Raw genomic sequence first — 25,609 nt, forward strand, 5'->3', positions numbered from 1 at the left:
CACGATCAGTTTTTCCAATTTGTCGGACACTTTTCCTGTCGAACCACGATTTGGGAAGTCATCAACATTTTTGGTCTCTTTATACCGCTTTACCCACTTGCAAAACATTTAACAATTTATCCTAATGACTTTTTTTTAAAAATCAAATATTAATAGATTTATAGAACGAAACATTTTTGAAAACACATTTTTTCAAGATGTAAAAATTTTGTGTACGGCTGTTCATAGTACTTCAAAACTTAAACAATTTATCTTTCTGACTTTTTTTTTATAAAAAGAAAATTATCAGAGTTAGAGCATTTTCAAAATCCAAAAAAACAAACTAAAATGAACATATTAAGCCAAAAAATGCATGATATTAAACAAAGTCACGAGAAGAAAAACTTTGCTTTTTGAAAGCCCTACAAGACTATGATAACAGCTTTTTTAATTTGGTCGAGAAGTTGAACACTCCAAATTTGATCGTACCAATAATAATGAAAAATCCAAAAATTCCGTTTTTGGTCAAACTATGCAAGATACGAAAAAAAATGAAAAAGCTCAAATTGCGTACCCTGGAAAGAACTACAAATTAAGGATGAATCACTTTTCGATATAAGCTACGAGAACAAATGAGACAAAACTTATTCATCCAAAAAAGAGCTATAATTTTTGAAAGGACAGTTAGTTTTTGCTGTAGTCGTAAAAAATAACATTCTAAATAAAAATATTAAATTTTTTTGTAAAATCGACAAAAGGTATGAACTTAAATTATCAGACAAAAGTTGTTTGCTTAAAAAGATCTATAAATTCAATATTAATTATTTTTCGATAGGACGAGTAGATTTTCTTTTAATCGTAAAACATAAGATTAAAAATTTAAAAATTAACTTTTTGGAAAAAGCACAGAAAAGACGAAAGGGTTCTATGTAGAACCCTGTATACGTTCCTGCCTTAGACCCTATGCAGATGCGCAGTAGTTTTTATCTAATCGTAAAAAACAACAGTAAAAATAACAAAATTATAAAAACAAGGAAATAAGAATTAGTATGATTCAATTTTTATGCATATTATGAATTGTAATGATATACATTTATTGAAATGATACATGTTTCAGAGCAGCTTATAATACAATTTAAAGCAAAATAAGAAACAAATACAAAAATAATCATCATAAATACAATTTGCTTTTTATTTTGCAATTTTTAAATAAGTAATCCCTGGCAAAGTTACATAAAAAATGTATTATAATTGATATAAAAGTGTTGTGTATAATGTAGAAAAGTTGACAGGTTGGACAAAATCGAGTGTGAAGCACGAGATATGTGATGAGAAAGTGTTCGCTAAAGCCAAAAGAGCTTTAACAAAAGAGAGTTCAAAATCACAAAATTAAAGTTTTCGGTCCGTTCACCTTTGATTTTAAAAGGTCTGTTCCCGAATGCGGAGCCCTCAGTCGCGTGACGTAGGTGCGCTCAAACTCTGGAGCTAAGCTTTGTTAACGAAAGAGAATTCACAATCACAACATTACATTAGTGGATGTTTTGAGTTTTAATTTAAAAATGTTTGCGCAAGAATGTACGAAAATATAAAGACCGAGCGCGTAGCGCGAGATAAATACAACATCGAGCGCGAGAACGAACAGTCGCGCGCGATGAGAATGTCCCCGCGTAGCGGCCACCTTTTTTTAAAGAATATTTGAAGAATTAATTAACCAATATTTTTTTATTGTTTTGATCGAATATTGAATAATAGATTTAAAATACGTCATTTATTGAAAATTGGTCATACTAAATTTTCAAAATTTAGATTTGAAAATAAATTGTCGCTAACCCTTCCAAGGGGAGAAATCTTGTTACTTGTGACACGTCGTTACGTGACCCATCGTTTGCCCCGCTGAATAATCGAGCTGTAAATTTGCGGGAGACGCGGGGTGCCATAATTGCCAATGTCGTTAAAACAACGATGGCGTATTGTGAGTACCTCTATAGACTAGTGCACTACATATATTCTCTATACTCTATAGTCTATAACTCTATATAATACTCAGAGTCTGGAATATTCAAAATATATCCTATAAAATGACTTTAAATTATTATTTTCTAAATCTGATTGCTTCTCAGGTAAAAATGTTAATGTTTGTATTCTTTTTAAATTAGAAAATTAGTAGAAATTATTATATAAATTTTCACAATCCCAATTTTAAACGTCGTTTGATCTTATAATAAAAAACTTTTGATTAAGTAGCATCAAATAAATGATTTTCAAGCAGTATAAATGCAAAAAAAATTTTTAATATTTTTCCGGATTATTTTTAAGACCTAACTTTGTATTTCGAAATGCTTACAACACTTTAGAAATCATTGTTCGGAATCTTGTGGTAGTGTTTGGAGGTATTTTAAATTTGGAAGGTTTAACACGCCGAATACAGGGGCTGGAGATTATTCCGCTTCTTTTTTCTTATTCACGACCCCTCGTTTCACGATCCCTTTTTTCCTTCCTGCCCCCTTTACTTCTCTCTCGTCAGCCTGTCTTCATCCACCGACTATTCCACTCGTCAGTCCGGGTAATGCCTATTCTGAATAAGAATTTTCTCCACGAAATCCAACTGGCGATCAACGTGGGACATATTTTGCGCTCGGGTGGAACAGAAAGATATATTGAAAATCATCACGCGAATGAAAAGTATCCCTCTTCTGATATACTTTCGCTCGAAAAAATTCCTATTCGCGAATTAACCCCGAGGGTTTATTGACGAATCGTATTTTACGTTCGTGATAAAGTGAATTTATTTTTGGCTAGCGCCACCTCTCTCTGTATTGACTGAAGCCCCATTGATCGTCAAATTAAAAACATTCTCTTCAGAAACAAAATGAAAAACCAAACTTATTTGGAGGGTTGAAAACAAAACTATACGATTTATAAAAACAATTTTCTCTTTAATATCATTTCTTTTTATTTTAAATCTTAGAATTCTCCTCTCGAATATTTTAGTAACTTTACTTTTTCTGAACTCTGATCTTTGACTTCTGACTTAACTTGCGGAAGCCACATACGAAACTTATTTTAAATACTATACCTTCCAAAGTCCAAAGAATACAATATATTAAAAAAATATTTTATTTTAATAATGTTATTTCCTATATTAACTGTTTTATTATAAATCCAAGATAACTCGAAGTATTTCTTTTCATTTTCTTTATTTTCTTTAAGTTTCTTTGAACCTTTTTTTGAACAACCTAAGAAATATTTCCTCATTTCCATTAAATCAATTCTTTAAAGTAATAAACACTTATTTAAATTAAGTAATTTATTCATGCGTGGATCAAGTAATTCAGTTTCTTTGAGTCAATTTTTTTCCAGATAATTAATTATTGATGGAATGCAAAAAAATATTTATCAGATGCTAGAAGTTGACAAGATTTGTTTTCAAATAAATATGGATCTATTTCACTAAAATAAATCCTAGATTTAATAAAGAATCTGGTAAAAAGAATATTTTTCAATGAAATGATCAGGAAATCCGTTTGAACAAACGTTTATATAGTTCATGAAAGAGAAATTGATAATTCTAAATAAATAGTTCTTTCAGTAGTCAGTAGTTCAGGACAAATTCCAATAGGTAAACATAGCATATAGAAATTAGTTCCCAAGGAAATTAGTTGGCTAAAAATGTTCACAATAGTTACACTCCAGGTCCCATAGAAGCCGATACGGGTTTGAAAGTCCTAGAACTGCTGGCCCAAGCAGTTACTCAGGGGGCAGGGTGAGAGACGGTTACAAATCTCGCCTCGGAAGGACCAGAGTGCGCATGTACTCAGACGAGTAGATTGCGCAACATTATGCATTCCAATTGGAAACGATTCAGGCGGCCCTGACTATTTACGTTTCGAGGGTACCGATTTAGTAACAAGACCTGTGCGAGGCAACCCCCGAAACTGTTACTACAAAGTAGTTTTTTATCCAATGTAGTTTTTTTGTCCAATGAAATATTCATTTGATCTTAAACTACCCTTATTTCTATAAATTACATTGTTTTTGAAATAATTCTCTCTTTTCTTTGAATCAAGGAGTTGGTTCTTTGAAACAATTAGTAATTTTGTCGACTTTGTTACATACTTATACTGAACAAAAACTATTTAATCAAAGAATCGCACATTTAAAAACAATAAAAAACTTCTATAGCTTAATTATTATTTCAAAGAAATAATTATTAATCTGCTTAAATTATTTCGTATTTGTGGTTTAGAAAAAACCGTTTCTCTGGGTTGAGGACATACACGATTGGGCGTTTTTCAAGCGCGATCATTTCTTGGAATCAAATAAATTTTATTTTATTCAAATTGGTTTCAGTGTATAAATAAGTGTATAAAGCTTGAATCTTTGATTTAAAATTTCCGGATGCGAATTGGGGTCAATAAAGTAATGTTATGTTATTTTGTGGTGTGACTTACCTCTCCATGCGTGTCCCTTCGACCATCAGGGGTGTTTTCCGGCAGGAAGTAGAGCCGCAAAGAGGCGAGGGGTGTGTTTGGCCCCCGGCTGTCAAGCCAGAGTAATTGAAGCTCACCGATGCTGACGAGATCGGCATCACTCCAAAGTTTTGTCAGGAAAAAACTTCCTAGACGAAGAACACGACCATTTCCTATTCGAACTGCCTTGTAAAATGTATACGGGCCGTGACTAAAGCAGGCACCGCCCAGTAACTGAAATTTCAAAGGAAAAACATCCTGCTATAATTAATACTTTCAAAGCAAACAATAACCTCAAAATTTTATATTATAAACGTACAGAAAAGTCTGGAAATGAAAACGAAAATCCAGAAAGAAATTTTATGAATTGAGATTCGATTCGCAGAGGTGGAATGTCCGCGGCGTAGTCAAATTCTTGCAACTACATTTTTAGTTCAAAACACCAGGTTAAAAATTCGAACTCGAGTTTATATACATATCTATCGAAGTAAATAATGAGACTCGACGTTTAGAAATACAATTGTTGAAATATTGTGACGTCGCGATGCGCAAGTTGCTAGTCATTCTTTAAGAGTGGTTTGCTGAGAAGCAGCAGAGCGTTTGTGAAGTCATCAATTAATTTCTGCTGCGTTCAATTACCTTCAAACTTTTCAACTTCAAAACGCTTTCTTTGAATCTGAATTAGTGCAATTTCGATGATAATAAGTCACTCAAATAGTTACTGAAATTCAATGAAAGGACCATTCATAAATTACAAAACGCAATTTTCCCACAATTTTACCCACAACCCATCTAACGATTTTTCCTACGTTTGGCTGTAGGTTTTCGCCATTGTATAACACTAGGCTTAACCATCCTTCCTAATATACTCCAAAATAGGAGAATAATGCAGGAATAAATGTTTTTGAATAAAATTATTATAAGAAAAATATCGAATTTAATACGAAACGAATTTTCAGTGAAATAGTACATTTTTCAACCAAAGAAATGAATTTTTAACTAAAGTGATGAATCTTCAACCGAAGAAGACGAATTTTGAATAAACTAGACCGATTTTAATAGAAAAAAATGAAACTTGAACCAAAAGAATACACTTTTTACAAAATATTTAGTCCTTCAACCGAGTATATTTGCATTTTCAACCAAAAAAGACGAATTTTCAAGAATATACATGAATCTTGAACATGAATTTTCAACTAAAAAAGAAAAGATAAATTTTCAACAAAAATGAGATAGTTAAAACGATTACTTTTCATGCAATGAAAAATACATTTTTACCAAAATAGTTGAATTTTCAACCAAAAAGGTTCCAATTTGGAAAAAAAAACAGTTGAATTCGACCATAAACGAAGAAATTTCACCAAAATACATGAATTTCTAAACAAATAGTTGCATTTTCCGCGAGGAAAGATCAATTTCCAACGAGGCGTGAACTAAATCATTTACACATACTCATAGAAATACTTTCAATGAGGAATATGTTAGCAGTAGTACAGAGAAATCAGAATCTGTATTCTGACAGTCCAAAAGAACTCAGCTTTAAAACATTGTTTTCCCTATCTGGATGAGGGAATAAAGGAAAGGTTGGAGCAAATAAAAGAAAAAGAAGGAAGTACGGGCAAAGAATGAACTAGCAGAGAAAAATGGAGAGGGGATGCATCTCTGGAGAGCATTTGCTGGGCACCATATGAGATACTCTAAAGCAAACAGAAAATATGCGAGAAACAATAAATCCTTTAAAAAAAGAATGTTTATGAGAGATTCTTTGACCTAATTTGAAATAATCCCGAAAATGTAAACAAATTAGATAATTGATAAATGGGTAATTAAATTATGGCGCTAAATATTCCATCTGAGTCAAACTCTTAAGACTGTGAAATATCTGAGTAATAAATGTCGTAAATTATGTAGTAGTCAGGAGAGTTAGTCATGAATTGTACAGTCGAGGTAAAATATATTTAATTAATAATTATTACGCAACATCACTCATGACAAAAATTTTTACGCCAAACTAGCCTAATTTACGAAATTTAAAATATACGTAGTTCAGCGCAACTTAAAACTCAAATCGACGCCATATAAAGGACACTATTAAATAAAAAATAAATAAATAAAGTTCTGAACGTCACGAAAGGTTTGTGGTACATCATTAAAAGGACCCCGCAATAAATGTATGGGAAAATAGCTTTCGGTGGATTTAGCTGAAACTTTGTAATTTTTAAGGTTATAAGTGCCGGATGAAATATCCGTAAAAAAATAAAAAAAATGGACAGTTTTAGCGTTATGTGGAGCTAAGCGCTCAAGATCAGTGAATAAAACGAATTACAACAGATTTTATTAAAAAAGCGATGTCAACATAGAAATCACGGTTCAGATCGTGGTCTGTCATATTTTCGCCTACACCGTTGACTCATATAGTGCGCTTCTCAAAACGATCAAACGCTAAGCGCTCAAGATTTGAACTTGACTAAGTAATTACTTTTTTAAAGACAGAAATGGTATCCAAAGTAACATTAGTAACTAGTGCGCACATCGATAATAACAGTGTACCCTTCGCCAGAGGGCCGAACGCTAAGCGCCCATGATCAGCGAATAGAACCAATCCTAGTAGCTTTAGCGATAGAAGCGATGTCTGTATACGAAACAAGCATCAAGAAGTGGTCAGTAACATGTTTAGCCAAACCAATGACAATATGAGTCAACACCGTTGACTCATATAGCGCGCTTCTCAGAACGGGCAAACGCTAAGGGCAGAAGATTTGAACTTGACTAAGAAATCACTTTTTCAAAGGCCTTTCACAAATCATGGGCGCTTACCGTTCGGCCCTCTGGCGAAGAGTACACTGTTATTATCGATGTGCGCACTAGTTACTAATGTTACTTCGGATACCATTTCTGTCTTTAAAAAAGTAATTACTTAGTCAAGTTTAAATCTTGGGCGCTTAGCGTTCGATCGTTTTCAGAAGCGCGCTATATGAGTCACTGGTGTACACGAAAATATTACAGACCACGATCTGAACCGTGATTTCTATGTTGACATCGCTTTTGCAACAAAATCCGTTGTAATTCGTTTTATTCACTGATCTTGAGCACTTAGCGCCGCATAGCGCTAAAACTGTCCATTTTTTGGATTTTTTTACGGATATTTCATCCGGCACTTATAACCTTAAAAATTACAAAGTTTCAGCTAAATCCACCGAAAGCCATTTTCCCATACATTTAGTGCGGGGTCCTTTGTATTTCATCCATATATTACTATTATGAAGATGCCGCAGTTATTTACCATTTTTTATTATAATATATTCTGTAATAATATGCGTAATAACTGTAGAATTATTTGCAATTAATACTAAGATCTAAATACTCCGATAAATATTTCATACATAAATTTTAATCAATAGATTAGAAAAAAATTACGCCTTCAATCCAGGAGTCATCGATCGATAGGAAAAGAACGTCTATTTTTGCGAACAAACAATGAATATAGATTTTTGTATGCCATTGCACGCTAAACTATGTCACGTCGATTATACTTATGTACGCCAAATTACTTACTTTGCCGTAAAAGGTTATGTTCAGATCTTTTGGTACATCGTTAGGCGTATTTTTATGTCGATGCGAGTGGAACTTTTAAAGGGTTTTCCAACGTAGTCAATTATTTCTTTAATTGTATGCATCCTTAACATGTTTGATAACAAAATAAAATAATATCTGTACCCTTCAAAATTCTACAATAATTTTATTTCAAATCCGTATATCTGTAATATTTAAACCATTTTTTTTATTAAAATAGCATTACAAATCAATAATTTTCAAACTAAAATTTGTAAATGTAATTAACTATTTCTGATTGAATCTTTCAAAGTAGGACAATTTCAAAAAAGCAGTTGAACAATTTTGAGTTAAAAACTTTACTTTATCAAAATCGTAGAAATCTTCTAAATTAATTTTATTTCAGCTCTGAAATCGTTAAAAATTTATTAAAAGATGGATAATAAAAAGAAAGGTCGATAGCGTGAAGCAATTTTATTATATGAGACAAATCGTTTGCCATCTGTCGGGTGAAGGAAGCAGGAAGAGAGAAAGAATGAGCAAGAGAAAGAGAAACGTCACATGCACAATTCGTCCAACCTCGCGTTCAACTCTTTTACGATTAATAAAAGGAAACTTATTTCGCAATACCCCAGAAAGCCAAACAAGTTCAGGAAATCACTTCAATTTAAAGAAAAAACAAAAACATTAAATATTAAATAAAAAATATCTGAGATCGTGAATTTGTAAATTCAAATCGTGGATAAAAAGGATAGTTGGAAGAAAGGTTTCTTAAAGAAATTTGAATTGCATTTAAGTAACGAGAAAAATAGTAGAAAGAGAGAATAACATAAACTAGCGAGTTGATACTTTATTGGTTGTGCAGAGTCGCATTTATACACGCTTGACCTCACGTAGCTAACTCGCAGCGCAGTCTATTAATACAAGAAACGATATTTCTCAACTCATAGACACAGATACTTTAATCCAGTGAGATTAATTTTTAACTAAAATTATGAATCCTCAACTGGGATTGTTAAGTTTTCAGTTCATTAAATTAATTCTCACCAACAATAAAACTTTAAATCAGAGAATAATTTTCAACAACAACAAACATATAATTTAAAAAAATAATGTAATAGTTAATATTTGTAGTTTATTTTGAACTAATCTGTTTAGATTATTACATTTTCTAAATAGGAAAAGAAATAATTAAAAAAAAAGCATACATTTCTAATATTGCAAGATTTCCGTCGCTGCAAAGAGGGGCAATGCGAAGATTAACGCGCAAATTCCACATTCATTAAAAAAAAAAAATTGAAAATTTCTCCCAATTCAGTTAATTAATATTATGTATTTCCTACTCACTACTGGTAATGTTCCACACAGTCCTGAATATTTACGTTCGATTGACTCCCGCAATGCTCCTAACGAAGGCCGGAAATAGTACTGCGCATGCGTGAAGAAGAGTATCTAATTTCTAATTGGTGGAGAGAAGAGAATAATTAGCTATTCTCTTGCATCTTTATTCTTCACCAATGTGAAACAACTGCTTGAAGCAAGCGCAGTAGTGCACCAGGCCATCGTTGGACTCCCGCTTCAAGTTCAAGGCGATTCTAGGCCATGTCCGATACCGTCCTTATACAATATACCGGGATTCCAGTGTAAAAACGTAAGAAGATTAATTTCAGTTGAACAGTGTCATTTTTAACCAAAAAGATGACATTTCTACTGAAACACATGAACTTTTAAACCAAGAAGATGAACTTCCACAAATTCGTTAAATTTTCAGTCAAATAGTTAATTGTACAGCTTAAAATAAAATCATCCGAATGGGGCGAATGCAAAAAAAAAATAGAAACACAAAACAAATTAATGACAAGAACATTATATCATTATATAAAATTTCCTAATTTCCCCCTGGCCAATTTTTCATTTTCCCCGACCATTAGTATTCAAAAACCAGAATTTTAACCTTGTAATATTTTTAACATATCATCTTTTATAAACGGAATAATTCAACAGTCTCGTGATAACGAAGCGATAGAAAACAGTAGTTAAAATATTGGAATTAAACAATCATATTTTATTAAATTAAATTTATGTTTAATTTATATAATTAATTTCAAATTTGATTATTCATTATTAATTTATTCAATTATTAATGAGCAAATTAAGACAAAAATTGTTTCCATTTTTTCTCAGACTGTACTTACTGCCTGCTTTGTAGGGAATTTAGCATTACTTCCTTTGCTTTTAAACGTTCATCTAAAATTCAACGTATTTAAACTAAAAGAAACTAAGGTCATTTAAGCGTTTCTGAACATCCGGATAATCCAGGAAAATAAATTTTCTACTTTTAACTATTTAATATGTTTTCGAGACATATTCAAAATATAATAAATTTTAATTAAGCATAGACGCGAATCGTAATATAAAGTATCTAAGTTTTGAGAAATCGAAATTATTATTACAAATGTAAATAAGCCATTTGTTCAAATAATAACAGTAATTACTCAATTATTATAAATTAATTGTAATGATTTGATAATCACAGTAAAATATTGTTCCAACTAAAAATGAGTTTTCTCTTATCTTCTCTCTTAGTCATCTCAGTATTTATATCCGTGTTTTCTTTAGTACTTAAATATACGATGAAAACGTTTCGTACTAACACCGAGGAAAATTGATGCCACTGACGTGTATCATTTTATATGCCCACAAAAAAATTACTTTTTTTATTATTGTCGATGGAGTTAGAAAGTTATTAAAAATTTATTGTATTGAATAAAGTTTCAATATGTGCATACCGATTAGCAGTTTGATGAATGGTTTAAAAAGCGGAAAACTGAAAAATGTGATGGTAATATGGCGATTTTGCAGGGAATGCAGCTGTGTGGCGAAATGAGATTAACGCTATAAATACCGACCACCAAACGAGAGAGCAAAAGAGACAGAGAAGCTCTCGCGCGAAACTCTTGGTGGAGACTGTACCTTTAAAACATTGGAAATAGTTATGGCAGCGGTTCTCATTCCCTAAGAACGTAGACGCCCTCGTATCGATTCCAATTATATAACTTTTCTCAATTTGCTGCCTATTACCAAACTAGTTATATCATCCAGCAGAAATATCTATTTTTTATTTTTAAGAACAAAAAGAATCACAATTTAGATATTAATATTTAACACGCTGTTAAAATATACGTGGAATTCTATGTATTTATACTATTATTTAAAAAAAAAAGGTTAAAACAAAACTGAATTTCCATATTAACAGTTTTCAAACATACATTTTTTAAAGTTAAATTAACTTTTACTTTGAAATCGTGAACCGCTGCATCGTAAAACAGAATATAAAATATTTTTCAAGGAGTGGGGGGACCCTCCGCCGCTTTGGTTTAGGCGACGTTCAGCAGCTCCCCACTTCTCGAAAAATATTGTATACTCTATCTATACTACGTTGTACGGTGAGAAGGTTTATTATAACGCATTATTTTTAAATACTTTAAAAATGTTCATTGCAACTAAGTAGAGGGATGCAGAGGTTTGCTTGTAGTTTGCATGAAATCTGGACACGCTTGCAACATTGTATTTTGTAACGCAGAAAAATCTAAATGTGCATATAATCACCTCAATTTTTTAATATTATTACAATTTTTTAAATCAAAGTTTCTCCCTTTTTTGAGAGAAAATAGAGCATATAGTCAAGTCAAATCTTCGAAATTCGAATTATTCGAATAAATCGAATTTTACACAATCGAGTTGACTTTTAGACCCGTTACACATAAAACTTTTTTTTCTATTCCGAAAAATCCTATGTTCTAAGCGCGTATAAATTTGTATTGAAAATACGAACGAACAACTGCAAACCTCTAGAACTAATATTGCCACATGGCACAATGATAGCTTTGAATTTCAAAGTTTTAAATTAACAATAAAATTGTAATTCCAATCAAATGTCAAAAATTAAAATGTTTTAATAGCTAACTATATTCAGTTATATATTAAAAACATACTTTTCAAAATAATAATAAACGCAAATTAAATGTAACAGCAAAATATTACATGAAATATTAAAATTGAGTAAGTTAAAATAGATATATATTCGTATTGAAAAAACGTGTTTGTGTTCCGAGAATGAGACATGAAAAGGGAATTTCAATCGGCCTTCCACGAAAGGACGGAGGAAAAAAATGGGTATCCAGGGGAATGGTAGATGGGATATGGGGCAATGGCCCCTTTCATTGTACACCCCTGCCGCCTATAATCTCATATACGAAGCTGCCTATGTGAATCTGCCCTCTCTTTCTCTCTCGCTCATCTTCTCTCTTCTATTTTCTCTCTCTTTTCAATCGCGTCTCTTTTTCTTACTCTACTGTCTCTCTTTTCAATGTTATGTTGCCACATCATCTATCTCACTCCAAACTTGTCTCTCTCACTACTCCCCCCAACACACCCACCAAAGAGTCCTTCAATTCCACACCCTCTCTCGCTCGTGCTCACACATTTCTCGTTCTCTCTTACTCCTTCACCAGATCCCCCTCAACCTTTCAGACTGGACACTTTAAGCCCGCTTCACAATGAGTTAATTCGTTCTGAGGAAATCAGCTGGCGCTGATGATTTTCGACGAGATTAAGGGATTAGGAAAGTTCAGTAAATAACCCAATTAATGATCGAATAAACTGCATTGTACTATCGATAACTGCCACTACAAATGTTTTTTTTGCGTTGGTTTGCCAATTCGTTTCTAAAACTTTTATTAGAATAAGATTTTCTTAAATTACATTTTTTCAATTAAAAAATTAGAGTGTACTTTTGAAATCGTTTATTTTTTTCATTCTTAAAAACGCACAGATTCAAAGTTTGTTTCAACTAATGATGAAGCTCTGAGCGGCTTATAAGATTATTTGTCCCAGAGTGCAGGGGAAGAGGGCATTCGAATAATTAATTTCTTAATTTTATATCGTTTAATGTTGATCATATTTAAATTTCGTCATTTCCAAAGCAATTTACATCTAATTTTTATTTAAATCCAATTTTTACGAATTTCTGTAAATTCCAAATTGTTTGACTTAAGCCGATAGTATACTCCGATGATAGAGGCCGACGAGTCAAGTGAATCTCTCTCGTGCGTGAATATACCTGACTCAAATTCCATGTATCGAAATTGTGTATTGCCTGGGAGAGTGTGTGCATATATCGTATAATTGTGTGCTAACTTGCCCTCACAACTACCAGCTAACTAGCTTTTACATGCTACTGACTCACACAAAACACCTGTCCATGCATGTGCAGCGAATTTAAAGGTCCGTTCATAAAGGTTCAGCCTTTTAATCATCGGAAATTTGATATTTTCCCAGATTCCTTTCCACCGTTTACGCTGGCTCGACGCGAGATTTTTCTGATTAAATATTTCCCGTAAAAAGGCTACACTTTACAATTAAATGTGTTTAGTTAATCATTTGTTATTCACAGCCGCCTTTGAATAAACAATATCTTTTTATTAAAAAATAAGCTAAGATTAGTATTAACGCCCAATCTCAAATTTAAAAAAACAGACTGTACTTGAAAGTGTAATTGAAAAATCTAAATTCAATTAAATTCATTGCCAGCATGCGTAATTCGCGCATTCGTTTTATTTTTTTTTTTTGTTAATACTGGCTGCGCTGAATCGCATTTTTTCACTTCTCCGATTCTCTTCACGTTCGTCTCTCAGCAATAGAAAATACGTGGCGTTTCTGCAAAACGCGGTGGGATGAAAAGTATAAATTATAAACTATGAAATATAAAATCCGATTAAAAGTTGGGAAGGTGTCGATCGTGGAGGGAGCTTGAAAGTGTGGTATAAGCTTCTTTCGTGAAGCCGAGGTTCGCGAAAGAAAATCAGAAAAACGATATAATATTTGTAGGCGACAGAACAGACATTTCAATTTATTACAAAAATTTTTTAATTTCATGTAAGGTTTTTATAAGCAATCTTTCCCCATCAAATATTATAATAATAATGTTTGCCAACATTAACTCATCAATTTAAATTTTAAAACCACAGAGGCACAATATAGAAGTAGAACTTGTACTTAAAAACATTGTTTACTTATGTTAGCTGTATATTTTGCATCACAGATTGGCAAAAATCGATGGGAAAAAACAAAATACTGAAAGCGTCACTGTGACTGAATGCATCAATATTTTCTGAGGAAAACAATTGCTTGTGTTCACGTGTGCAAGGACGGTATTTTATGTTGCACAATAAAGATAGACATTTCGTTATCATAGCAATTGTAAATTCAGCTCTTTGTGAAGCTTTTTCATTTTATTTAGATAGATCATAGATCTCGAAAGTTTATTAAATAGTGGTTGATCCAACCTAAATTTTAATCATTCCATGATACCAACATCTTTGAAACATTTATACGATTTGAAATTATGACTGTAAAATTTTTTGCTTGGACATATATTTTGTAGAAAATAATTCTTCATATTTTCTCAAAACTTTTCTTCAACCCTTATTTTACCTCCAGGGTACCGTTCTTCCTTTTTGGCTCTCCTGCTTCTCACTTCTTTATATACATATTTACAAAACGTTGGCATCGTTTCTACCGAATTATTATTATCGAGCCTAAGGTATTCATCGTTATCATTCCCATGAAGGCTTTCCTTCCAAGACGAATGGAGACTATTGGCAATAAAGATTCGGTGATCTGACATGCCCGAGGATCTCAAGTCGCACCCGGAACCCGAAAACGATATATCTTTGTGAATGAGGTATCCCGTTTTACTACCCGCATTGAATTTCAGAGAGAAGAGAAACTATTGAAATGGCATTTTTTTATTTGATATGAATCAATATAATATTTAAATATTTATATGTCATACACACACATAAACACACACACATATATATATTTGCAAATATTTGACAAAAACACCCTATCTCTTGAAATCAGAGTCGCTGAAAAATTTCATTTCCAAAATTTCCTCACTTTCCCTGATTTTTCCCTAGCCAAGTTTTATTCACATGCAAAGACCAACATTTTTATCTTGTAAAATTGTTAACATCTTTTACGAATGAAATAAAACAATCTTAGATTCAAATTTCAAATTTATTTTTGTATTCTAACCAAAAAAGATTACTTTTTTAACAAAGTAGTTCCAATTTCCACACCTACTACCCACATGGTAGAATTTCCAAACAAAAAAGATTAAACTTCAACCAAAAACAGTTGCATTTTCAACAAAACAGATGAATTTTCAAGCTAAAAAGTCGAAAGTTTTAGAAAACCGTTGACTTTTAAACACGAAAAAAATGAATTTTCAACAAAAAATAATTTTTTTTTAATAAAAAATTAAGATTTTTCAGTCAAGAAAGAAAAAATAGTTCACTCAAATTCTCGAACTTTCAAGCTGAAATGTAAGAATTTTTCTTAAACTGAAAGTTACGTTAAAAAAAAAGAGAATTTTCAACTAAAATTATGAATCTTCGATAAAGAAAAAATTATTTTTTAAGAAAAAGGAGGTTCAACCTTCATCGAAGTAGTTGTTATTTTGACAAAAAAAGACATACATTTTTTGAAATAAGCAGATGAATTTTACAACCGAAAGACAAATTTAAAATAAATATAGTTCAATTTTCAACAAGAAGTTCACATTCTGCCAAAATACATAATTAAAATTCCAACCCCAAAAAGTAAAGTTTCAACCAAACAGTTAAATTTTCAACAAAATCGGATGACTTTTTTAACCAATTTATTGAGTTTTAAACCCAATAATAAACTGTTTGACTACAAATATTATCGTCGGAAGGGAGAAACTGAAAAAAATAGAAATTTAATTTTAAAAATTAAAAATTATTTACAGTAATAAAATGTATATATTATATTATAACACACTATGTTTTGCAGTTAGGAGTTTGTTAAAGGAATTTGAATTTTAAAATCAATTTATTGGAGGGTTGAATTATTTATAATTTCTTGATCTTCTGAAATTTATTTAAATTTAATTTCCTCGAATTATTCACTGTTTACAGAATGTTCTAGTATTGATCGTTGCCGTTTTCGAGCTGTGAACCTGTTTTTAAACCTGTTACAAAACGTAATGTGACTGCAGGTTTGCTTTGAAGAAATTACTGTCAATACTTGCGCATAAGTGTCATTTGTGGGAAAGTATGCAAGGAAAAGCTTATAAATAGTTATTAGTAGCTAGAAAGCGAAGTCTGAAACAATAGGCAAGCTTGCTTTATTTAGATGCTAATAACCAATTTCGTTCAAATTAATTTATATTGCCAAATTTAACGAAATACTTCATGAAAATAATTTTATTTTATTTAATAATCGGATTTTTATTTCTTAGGAACATTTAGTATTTTTTCTACTGTACGTATATTATAATAAAATGCATAGTTAAATTTAAATCTTGCATGCGAGCATTTACCTTGTACTAATATTTCTCTTTGCAAGTTTCAAGTCTAGCGACGAACGCTGGGTGTAAACTTCCCTGCTTCAAACTTCAATGCTCTCTTTGCTCTCCTCATTTTACTCAAGTACGACGTTCACGTTAAAATACATTTATATTTTTTAATTGCATATCTTTATTATAGCAATTCAAATATCACTATTGAAGTATATTCAAACTTTCTTATATGTAGCTAATCCTTAATTAATACTTATTTCAAGACTACATCTGTATATTTTCAAAAGAAAGATTTTTTGCTTTATTAAAGCGTATATAAATTTATTAACTATATTTTTTATCAGGGTTTTTTTTTCTTCAATAAATCACTTGGCTTGCACTTTATCTCTAATATTTTGTTACGCCTATCTGCCCGCAGAGTCTGGAATATGCATTGACCTCCAAGCAAAAGTGATTACTTAAAAAGATAATAAAATACGCATTTGCAAATATATTAATTTTAACTATGTAGTGCGGATAAGAAATAAATAGAAAAACGTAATTTCAATTAAGTCAATATTGTGTGCTCAAATAACGACCACTCAGCTGGAATTTTGTCATTCCATATAATACTTTTGTGTTTCACCTTATATACACATTTTTGCTTGATTTACACACAATCTTATTATTCTTCGTCTCATTCTTCGTCGACATATTAATCTCCTCACCGCCCTCTTCAACAATCTACGCTAAACCCAATCTTGGCGTATAGAGCTAGGTTCAATTCACTTCTGAAAGTATTCAGCTGCTTCAAAGATTGCTTCAGTCAAAAGTTTCCACCTCAATAATTTATATGAAATGACTCATTTTATCCCGAGGGAAAACTGAAATGGGCAGTCATAATTTTTTTATTTAATTTTTAAAGGACATTTCGTTTTAATTTTCAATATTTTTATTAAAGAAGAAATTTTCTATTAGCTTCTAAACTATTCTTGTATACCAAACATATTTCAAATAAAATATTGTAATTCTTTCATGTACCATTATTGTTTAGTATTGAATTGTGTGAGGTTTCTCGATCGATCACCGACGTTAAGCAGTGCTTGACTCGGCCATGATTGCATGGGAGCCGTTGTGCTAAATAAGGTGTATTTTTTAAATTAAATTCTACACTCTCGAACTAATGCCAATAATAATTATAATTACAAATACATTCAATCTATGTAGTGATATAGTGGTATAGTGGTATATTAATAAGAAGCACCATGAAAGGTGGGTCTGGACCTACATTTTTCTAATTATGAAAAAAGTTCTTTCTGTCAAATTTTTGTTGTTGCTTTTTTTTCATAATTATTAAAATTTAAGACCAGGTCCACTTTTTATAGTGCTTCTTATTTGTTTTCCGAAATTTCCAACTCGATGAGGCGCTTCGTCTGAAAATAAGTTAGGAAATAAAAAAATTGTTGGTAAGGTAGAAATCTGGTGACGTGACACACTAATCACATGGCCTTAAAACACTTTTAATTTGAAACCTTCCAATTTTTTATTTTTGACAGTGGTTTAATGGTTAATGCTGATCAGGGTGGTCAATAAAAATGTGAATGTCGCAAACAATACCCCCAAATTTTATCCTTTTGGTAAAAAAATATTGCTATAAATTTTATTTTATTTAAAAAAATGGGTTCGTGGTTTCGCTATGACTAAGCCTTTTCATTTATACAAATTAAGTTTATTAGTTTTCGGGTTTAAAAAAATACAAATTTAATGCTAAGAATTTCTTCACCCTTGAAACCATATTTTTTATAGTTTTGGGATTCCTGTAGTATTTTGAAATGTATCTTCAGCTATAATTGACCTGAAAAGGATGTAAAGTAGTTATTTAATGTCGGTTTTGATGGAATTCTGCGTTTTTATAAGTCTTTCTTACTGATTTCATCACATTTTTAATAGCTGAAGATTAGTCTTAATAACAAAAAGAATAAGCGGTGTGCCTTATTAACAGTGTCAAGAGTGCATTTAACTTTTTCATTCACAAATGAGTACTATATTTGTTTTAGCAGAATTTAAAATTGTGCAACAATTTATGAAGCACAGCATGTTATTATTTCTCAGATGGTATTGTTTTTAAAAAATGCAAAAACTTTGATAATTAACTTATTCACGTAGTAATCGAAGTGAAATTTACTTTGAAAAATGTTAATCCAATTCAAATAATTAAAAATGATCTACTTTTCGCTTAAAAATTGAACAATTCCAAATTACACATCATATACGTTGGAATCTTTCAAATTTGAACTACTATTCAGAATTTAAATGAAATAGCGCCATATGAATTTTTGTAATAAACGAAGTTAAAAATATTGTGTTAGTAACTAAGGGTTCGACATAAAATGAGTTTTACCGGCAACTAAAAATGTTTTTATACAGAGTTCTACCTTCTTGTTAAAATACTTTTTTTTCGACGAGAAAGGACCTCGCAGTCGTAAATAATAGAAGGGCTCAGCGCCGACATCACAGAGCAAAATTTTATTAGTTTTCAGATAATGGAGAAAAAGGAGCTGAGAATTATTATAAAAGATAACTAAAACTTTTATAATTGCAGTCTTAAATATTTTTTTTCCTCGTATCTACTTTCACTTGTTTTTAACAAGAAGGACAATCTAGATTAAAATGCGAAAAAGTTGACTAATTTTTATATAAAAAGAAACCTTTGAAAAGTTGAAGTTTTTATCAAATATACACCGCATTAGCCAAGGAAAATTTATAGCTGATATTTTTCTCCCTCGGTTATTTGTCCCTCAATTCTTCCCCCATCATTTGATCCGTAACTCACAAAATGTATTTTTAAACCAAAAAATGAAGCAATTCTTTGCAAACCTTTAGTTCGGTTAGGTAATCTTTCATAATGTCAAACTAATTCTTAACGGTATTATCAATTGATATTTATTTAAGAAAAAATATTTAAAAATCGCGCAAAAAAGATTTTGTTTTATAAAAGATTTTTTTATTTATATTATATTAGGGAGTTTGGGTACTCTTGACTGGCTACAAAGCTGAAAAATTCTATTCCCCTCGTATGAAAACTCATCGATTACTTTGGCGGTGAGTGTCGTGAGGTCGAGACTATATAATCGATTGAACGCTCTGATTCCGGGCGTTAGTGAACTACTAAATTGTGTGTGTGGTACATTTATATGATGTCCTATTATTGTATACAGAATGTGACCTTACACGTGGTAAATATAAATGCAAATAACAATTTGTGGAAATTCTTGGAAAAAATAAAAATTATGATAACTGAATTTATAAAACCCAATAAGAAAGTCCAGAAATGTAACGAAATGTCGAAGTCAATTCTTTTTATCTGAACAGTCAACTATTATATTTTTAGTTCAGATTAAATCCCTTTTTTTTTAAATAGATGTATCCCTTTTGGTTAGAAATTCAATTTGGTTTAAGATTTAAATGTTAAAAAATCATTTGTTTAAGTGTTAAAAATTCATTTGATCAATTGAAGATCTATTTCTTTGATTGAAAATTGAACTATTATGCCGAAAATTCTCTATTTTTTGTATTTGAAATCAATTTTACTAACTGCAAATTGAACTGTTCCGTGCTTGGTTGAAATTTGATCGTTTTGAGTGTAAAATGGAACTGCTTAGTTGAAAATTCAACTGTTTTGTTTAAAAAATATCTTTTTGAGTTGAAATTCCACAGGTTCGTAGAAAACTGAAGTATTTGAATATTTATACTGTTTTGGTTAAAAATGAATTTATTAAACTGAAATTTTAATTATTCATAAGGGACATTGTCAGCACATGTCATAGAGTCATAGACTCACATTAAGTGGAGGCGTCAATCTTCTAAAAAATTAGTCTTTTTGGTTTGAAGATTCGAACATTTGGGTAAAGTTTGGTTGGCTATTGAAGCTCGAGTTGAAGTTAATTATTTTTTGGTTAAAATTTCGAATATTTGGTTGAAAAATCGTCTTTGGTCCCTTATTTTCGTGAAAAATCTCCCTATCAACCCTGTTTTGAGAGCTATAGTTAACATTTTGGACTGTGATGCCTGTTAAAATATTATGCTTCTATGTTTTGTGTTGTACCTTAGATATTCGTATTTGTAACGTCACCCAGGAAATTCAAGCTTATGTGTTAATACGCGACGAAGAGGGGAAGGAGTGGAGACAGTTTCCAAAATAACGTGAATTAGTTTTTGAACGGCCCTTAACCATTAAAAGCGATTTATTGCAAAAAGAAAAACATACAAATGAAAAACAATTTTTCCTCTTGGTTTTCAACACTGATTTTATATTCTAAGAAAAACTATTTTATGAAACTTTAATCTTTAACCTCTCTGCAAACGAGTGGAGATTCTTGAGCGGAAATATGGATCTTCAGAAACTCCTTTGGAAGAAGTTGAGCAGAAGGGCGTCAGAAGTGATGCCAAGTCGTTTTTCGCAGCAGCTTAGCTTAGCCTTTTTTTTTCAGTGAAATATTTTTCGCTCTTAATACAAAATTTAACAAACTTTATTTTGAATAAATAAGAAATGGATATTTATCTCATTTTGTAACGAATTTCTAAACTCAGGATTTACAGAGGGATTTACTTTTCGGATGCGTCACATATTTAATTATTTTTCAACACAATGAACTTCCAGTCACAGGTATGAGAGCATGTGTAATGTAATTTCAATTACTCACAAAGTCGACAAATTCTCGTTCAAAGTTAAGAGTTGAAGATTCAATATGAAGTTATAAAAAGGAAGTGGGTAATAATATGAAGTTCTCAAGTCTGATTGACCCATCTATACACACATCCTACGCCTCGAATTCGTATAGATATAATAATGTATACCAAAGTCCATATTATATTGAAACTTTGCCAACTAAGTTTTATCATAAAATCATTTTTATTCTTGCCAAGATTATTTCTCGATCACAAAAAGACGATTCAAAATACGATGGAAAAGATAGGCACAAGAAGGCCTTCGGAGAATCTCGATTATTTTTAACATGAAAGAAGAGCGTCAGTTTTTATAGTTGAATAATTTCGAACATAATTTTGGACATCAGCCATGAAAACAAGTTAACTTAAAATCAGTGGCACTCGAGTATTCAGGAAAAATCGAGAGAAAAATAGATTCAAGTTGAGAAAGGAGTCTGCCTTAAAATGCAAATCGAAGAACACGTGGAAACAGACACTACGTTTAAAAGGAAAAAAATATGCTGATCGAATATCCCAGGAGCGGCGCCCACTATGAAAGCAAACAATGAAAATTTATTGACGGGGATCAGTGTACTTTATCACATAGAACCTTATTTTAGAATTGTATTGTTTTCAATGTTGTATGGATATAAAATGTTTAGTCGAATCGACCTTGGCTGTGATCTCAGTTCTCGGTAAATTAAACTCCATAACAGTATAATTTATTTCAGGGACTCGAGCTGCATGTCAAGATTATCTTGAAAAAGAAATCGATTGACAAAAATAGTTTACTCTAAAAATATTTTCTTCAAACTTAAATCATTATTATTAATAAAAAATATTGCTTTAAAAATAACACTTTGGTATAATTATGATTCTCAGTTACAAATAAAAATAATAGTTGTTTAAAGAAGAAATTAACCGTAAGTACATTGACAAAATCATTTTCAACATGAACGTTCTTGTATTCAAAATGAAACTAAAGTATCGAGCCCTTTCTTAAATAGATAAAATACAAATTTAAGAAATAATTTAAGAAATATTTTGTTGTGTGCATATTTTCAATTATTGTGTAAGAATTATTCTCCTATATTGAAAATTGAGTAAAGAAGTATTATAAAATAATAAGATAAATTTAAAACTGTGAACGTTCGGAACTTCAGGTACATTTTCTTTTCCCTAAGGTTATTAAAGCGTTTTTGCTCTCGACTGTTCTTTATTTTTTATCACTTTTTGACAGTTTTTAACCGTTTAAAATATTAAAAGAAAAAAGTACCGAGTCCTTTTTCAAATAGGTACAATTCAATTATTAGTTTTACAAATTTTAAACTATTATTTAGGACTATTCTTTAGAACTTTTTGTAAGAAAATCTTTTTTATCATTAAAGTTATTAAAGCGTTTTTGCACTCGACTTTTCTTTTTTTATTACTTTAGGATAGTTTGTTTACGTTTTGAATATTTGAAGAAAAAAAGTATCGTGCCCTTTTTGAAATAATTAAATTTCAATACTATTTTTACCAAAAATATATATTTATTTGAGCAAAAAACCCCTGTAGGATGGAGAGTTATTGTATTAAAAAAGTATTTCGCAACATTTTTATTTAATTTCCTATTCGATGTCATACTAAGAAACCTAAAAACAAAACTTTCAGAAAAACTGAAAAAATTTATTTTTTCCTGTTTAACGTTTTACACGCGATAATTAAAAATTAAGGCACAAAAATATTCATGTTTTCAAATTCAACAATTAAAAAAACATTGTTTTATAACAGAGAATATTTCAATACAGCACAAATGTGCGTTATAGTAAAATCACATTAATTATTCAATTAAGACTTTAAAAAAATAATATTGTACAATTTGAAGGTATCAAAAGCCCACATTTCCAAATTGCTTTAGACGATTTGAATTTGAAACTATACAATTCGGAACATATCAATTTAAAATTGTTTAATTTTAGGTCCTTTCAATTGGCAATTATTCAGTTCTGATTTCATCAAACACAAATTCCTCGATTTTAAAAGATTAAATAATTTGTAGATACTTTATAAACATTTTTAAATTTAAAATCGTACTTACAACGCATGGAAAAAGTAGACAGTAATTTCAATGTTGAATAATTAAACATTTAAAAATGTTATGAATATTGAACGTTCCAAATCGAAAACTTTAAAACAATAAAAAATTGGAAATGCATATCAAAATTCGGCAATCATTACCGACTAATACGAATTGCTTTGAATATTTGTTAATTAGAATCGCAGTAAATTTAGCTCCCAGGGACTGGGGAGTTTTTTTCAGCAAAGTTTATTTCCCAACAAGTTTTCTCATGTTTTGCAAACTATTTATCATACGCAATTAATTTTCATATCTTATCTAACAATATTCATTTTAGCAAGACTCTGGGCTACAATTTAAAAAACTGAAGCTAAGTCTATTTAAACCGGAGATATTTCATTTCGTTTAATAAGAAAAGAAGTTTAGTTTCATGAAATTTATTATTTAAAATTAAATCCAACATCAGTCTTGGTCTTTAATTCGAAATAAATTGCAATTGTCAGGAATAATAACTTTTTGAATGTATGTAAATTTAAATAATTTAAATTTATTACTAGGTTTTATAAAAATGTTTAATTGTTATTTAAAATTAAATGTATCGTCCTTAGTCTGTAATTCGAAATAAATGACAATTTTCAGAAATCGATAGGTGTCGCAGACAGTTCAATTTAATAAAACTCTCCCTCGATACCAACTGTCAGTCAGTCTCCATTTTAAACGAAGAACAGGAAGTTTACGTGCATTGTATGGTATCGTAATCGCATTTCGCTTCTGATTAGAACATAATATAAGCCACGGCCATATGCATTTTAGGTCGAAAAAATCATTACAGCATAAAGGAATTTCAATATCGTATTCTGTTTGTTTAAGTTTTAGAAATTAAAATAATGTTTCATGCACCCAAAATTTTAATGAAAGTAAGTAAATGTTAATGAACTTTTTAAGTATAACATATATATTGTAATTAAAACTTCGGAGCCAAGTCTACTCGCTTAATGTGAGTTTCTCATTTACCGTTAAAAGAGTCGCGACTTTTTGTATAGCAGCAGCAATTTTGTTTTTAGCCGCAGCCACAAGGTTGCAATTTATCTATCGACCTTATACGCGCTCTCGCTTCCTAGAATCTTTAATTTCGCGCTTTCACTAAACAGACTAAACTATCTTCTGAGATAAATATTTCCGTGCAATTTCTCTCAAAATTTGCTTTATTCGGATGTGACGCAAATTGGATTAAGAACTCATCACCTTTTTTTAGTTCTAACTAACTTTTCGTTGAGCTTCACTCAACGATTTCGAATAATAATAATAGAATGCATTTTCCATTTGTCCAATTATTCCCAACTGTAATTACATCGAATCCCTCTATCAGGTTTTACCCGACACCACCCTTTGCTGCCCCCCGTCGCTCGTGACTTTCCACCCCTGGGCAGCCAGAGCCAACCCCATCATTTTGACGCAGAAATTGCTTGTGCACATATTTTAGTGGTTTGTATACTGTCGGTTTAAAATCAAGATAATTTATAAATATATTATTTTATCATTGCATATTCAAATGTTGTAAGTGAAATGTTTTTATATGTAAATAATCATGTATTTTAATAATAATAAATTTAAATTTGATTAAAAATGATTGAAAATGGTGCCGCGAATGTGTTCCACAACTGGTATACCTAACTCTGTAAATTTGAATTAGTGAGATAACACTGATCAAGCAGTGAAATTGTCACGAAAGTTACTCAGGAATCAGTCATGTTTCATGTAATGAACGAAATACTTTTCGACATTTCCATTTTACCCATAAATATTCTTCCAACTGCAATTTAAATTACGCATTATAATTCTCTTTCAATAGTAAATTATTTCCAATATAAATTAAAAAACATTTTAGCACTTTTCCTGATTTGCAAAGTCATCAGTAAAAAATTTCGTTCATTTGAACGTTGAGAACTTCAACCAGCGTGATATTCGACTATTATAATCATTAAAAATCCTTATTGCTTCAATAACTCTATTTTGACACAGAACAATTTTGAATCGGGAATCCTAATGACGCCAATTATTTTCCACGTAAATCTGAACTACGTAGTTAAAATTGTTTTTAATAGTTAAATTAATAATAAAATAGTGTAATTTCATACAAAACTAGTAAAGTGTGCTGAACATAAATCACTGCAAAATTATGCAATCGCTTTCGCTCTTCAGAATTATGAATCTAGTCTATCTCTATAGCTATTTTCACCACCTTTTTCTTCCACGCCTTTCTTGCATCAATTTCACTCATTTTTCTAGACCGCATTAAGATTTTTTGCATTTTTAAATCGAGGGCTGCCATCGAATATGTAAAGAGCGATTTGCAGTCAAGACTTGACCGGGTCACCCAGAAAGGGTACAAAGAGTTCACAATATAATACTTCGTGTTCATTTCATGTTACACTTTATATTTTCCCGGAGTTACGTTGGTTTAATTGAAAAAAA

General features: G+C 30.9%; 1 protein-coding gene across 1 annotated transcript in view; it reads right to left on the reverse strand.

The window, feature by feature from the left end:
* Window positions 1-25,609, reverse strand: part of LOC117174551 (AT-rich interactive domain-containing protein 5B-like) — a 220,837-nt gene that overhangs the window by 186,546 nt on the left and 8,682 nt on the right. The window contains exon 2 of the mRNA XM_033363756.1: window positions 4,431-4,682. Within this exon, the coding sequence (XP_033219647.1) occupies window positions 4,431-4,682 (252 nt within the window). The remainder of the gene's footprint in view (window positions 1-4,430; window positions 4,683-25,609) is intronic.

This window comes from Belonocnema kinseyi, chromosome 6 (genome assembly GCF_010883055.1).
Source record: "Belonocnema kinseyi isolate 2016_QV_RU_SX_M_011 chromosome 6, B_treatae_v1, whole genome shotgun sequence".
In the NCBI taxonomy this organism is placed as follows: domain Eukaryota; kingdom Metazoa; phylum Arthropoda; class Insecta; order Hymenoptera; family Cynipidae; genus Belonocnema; species Belonocnema kinseyi.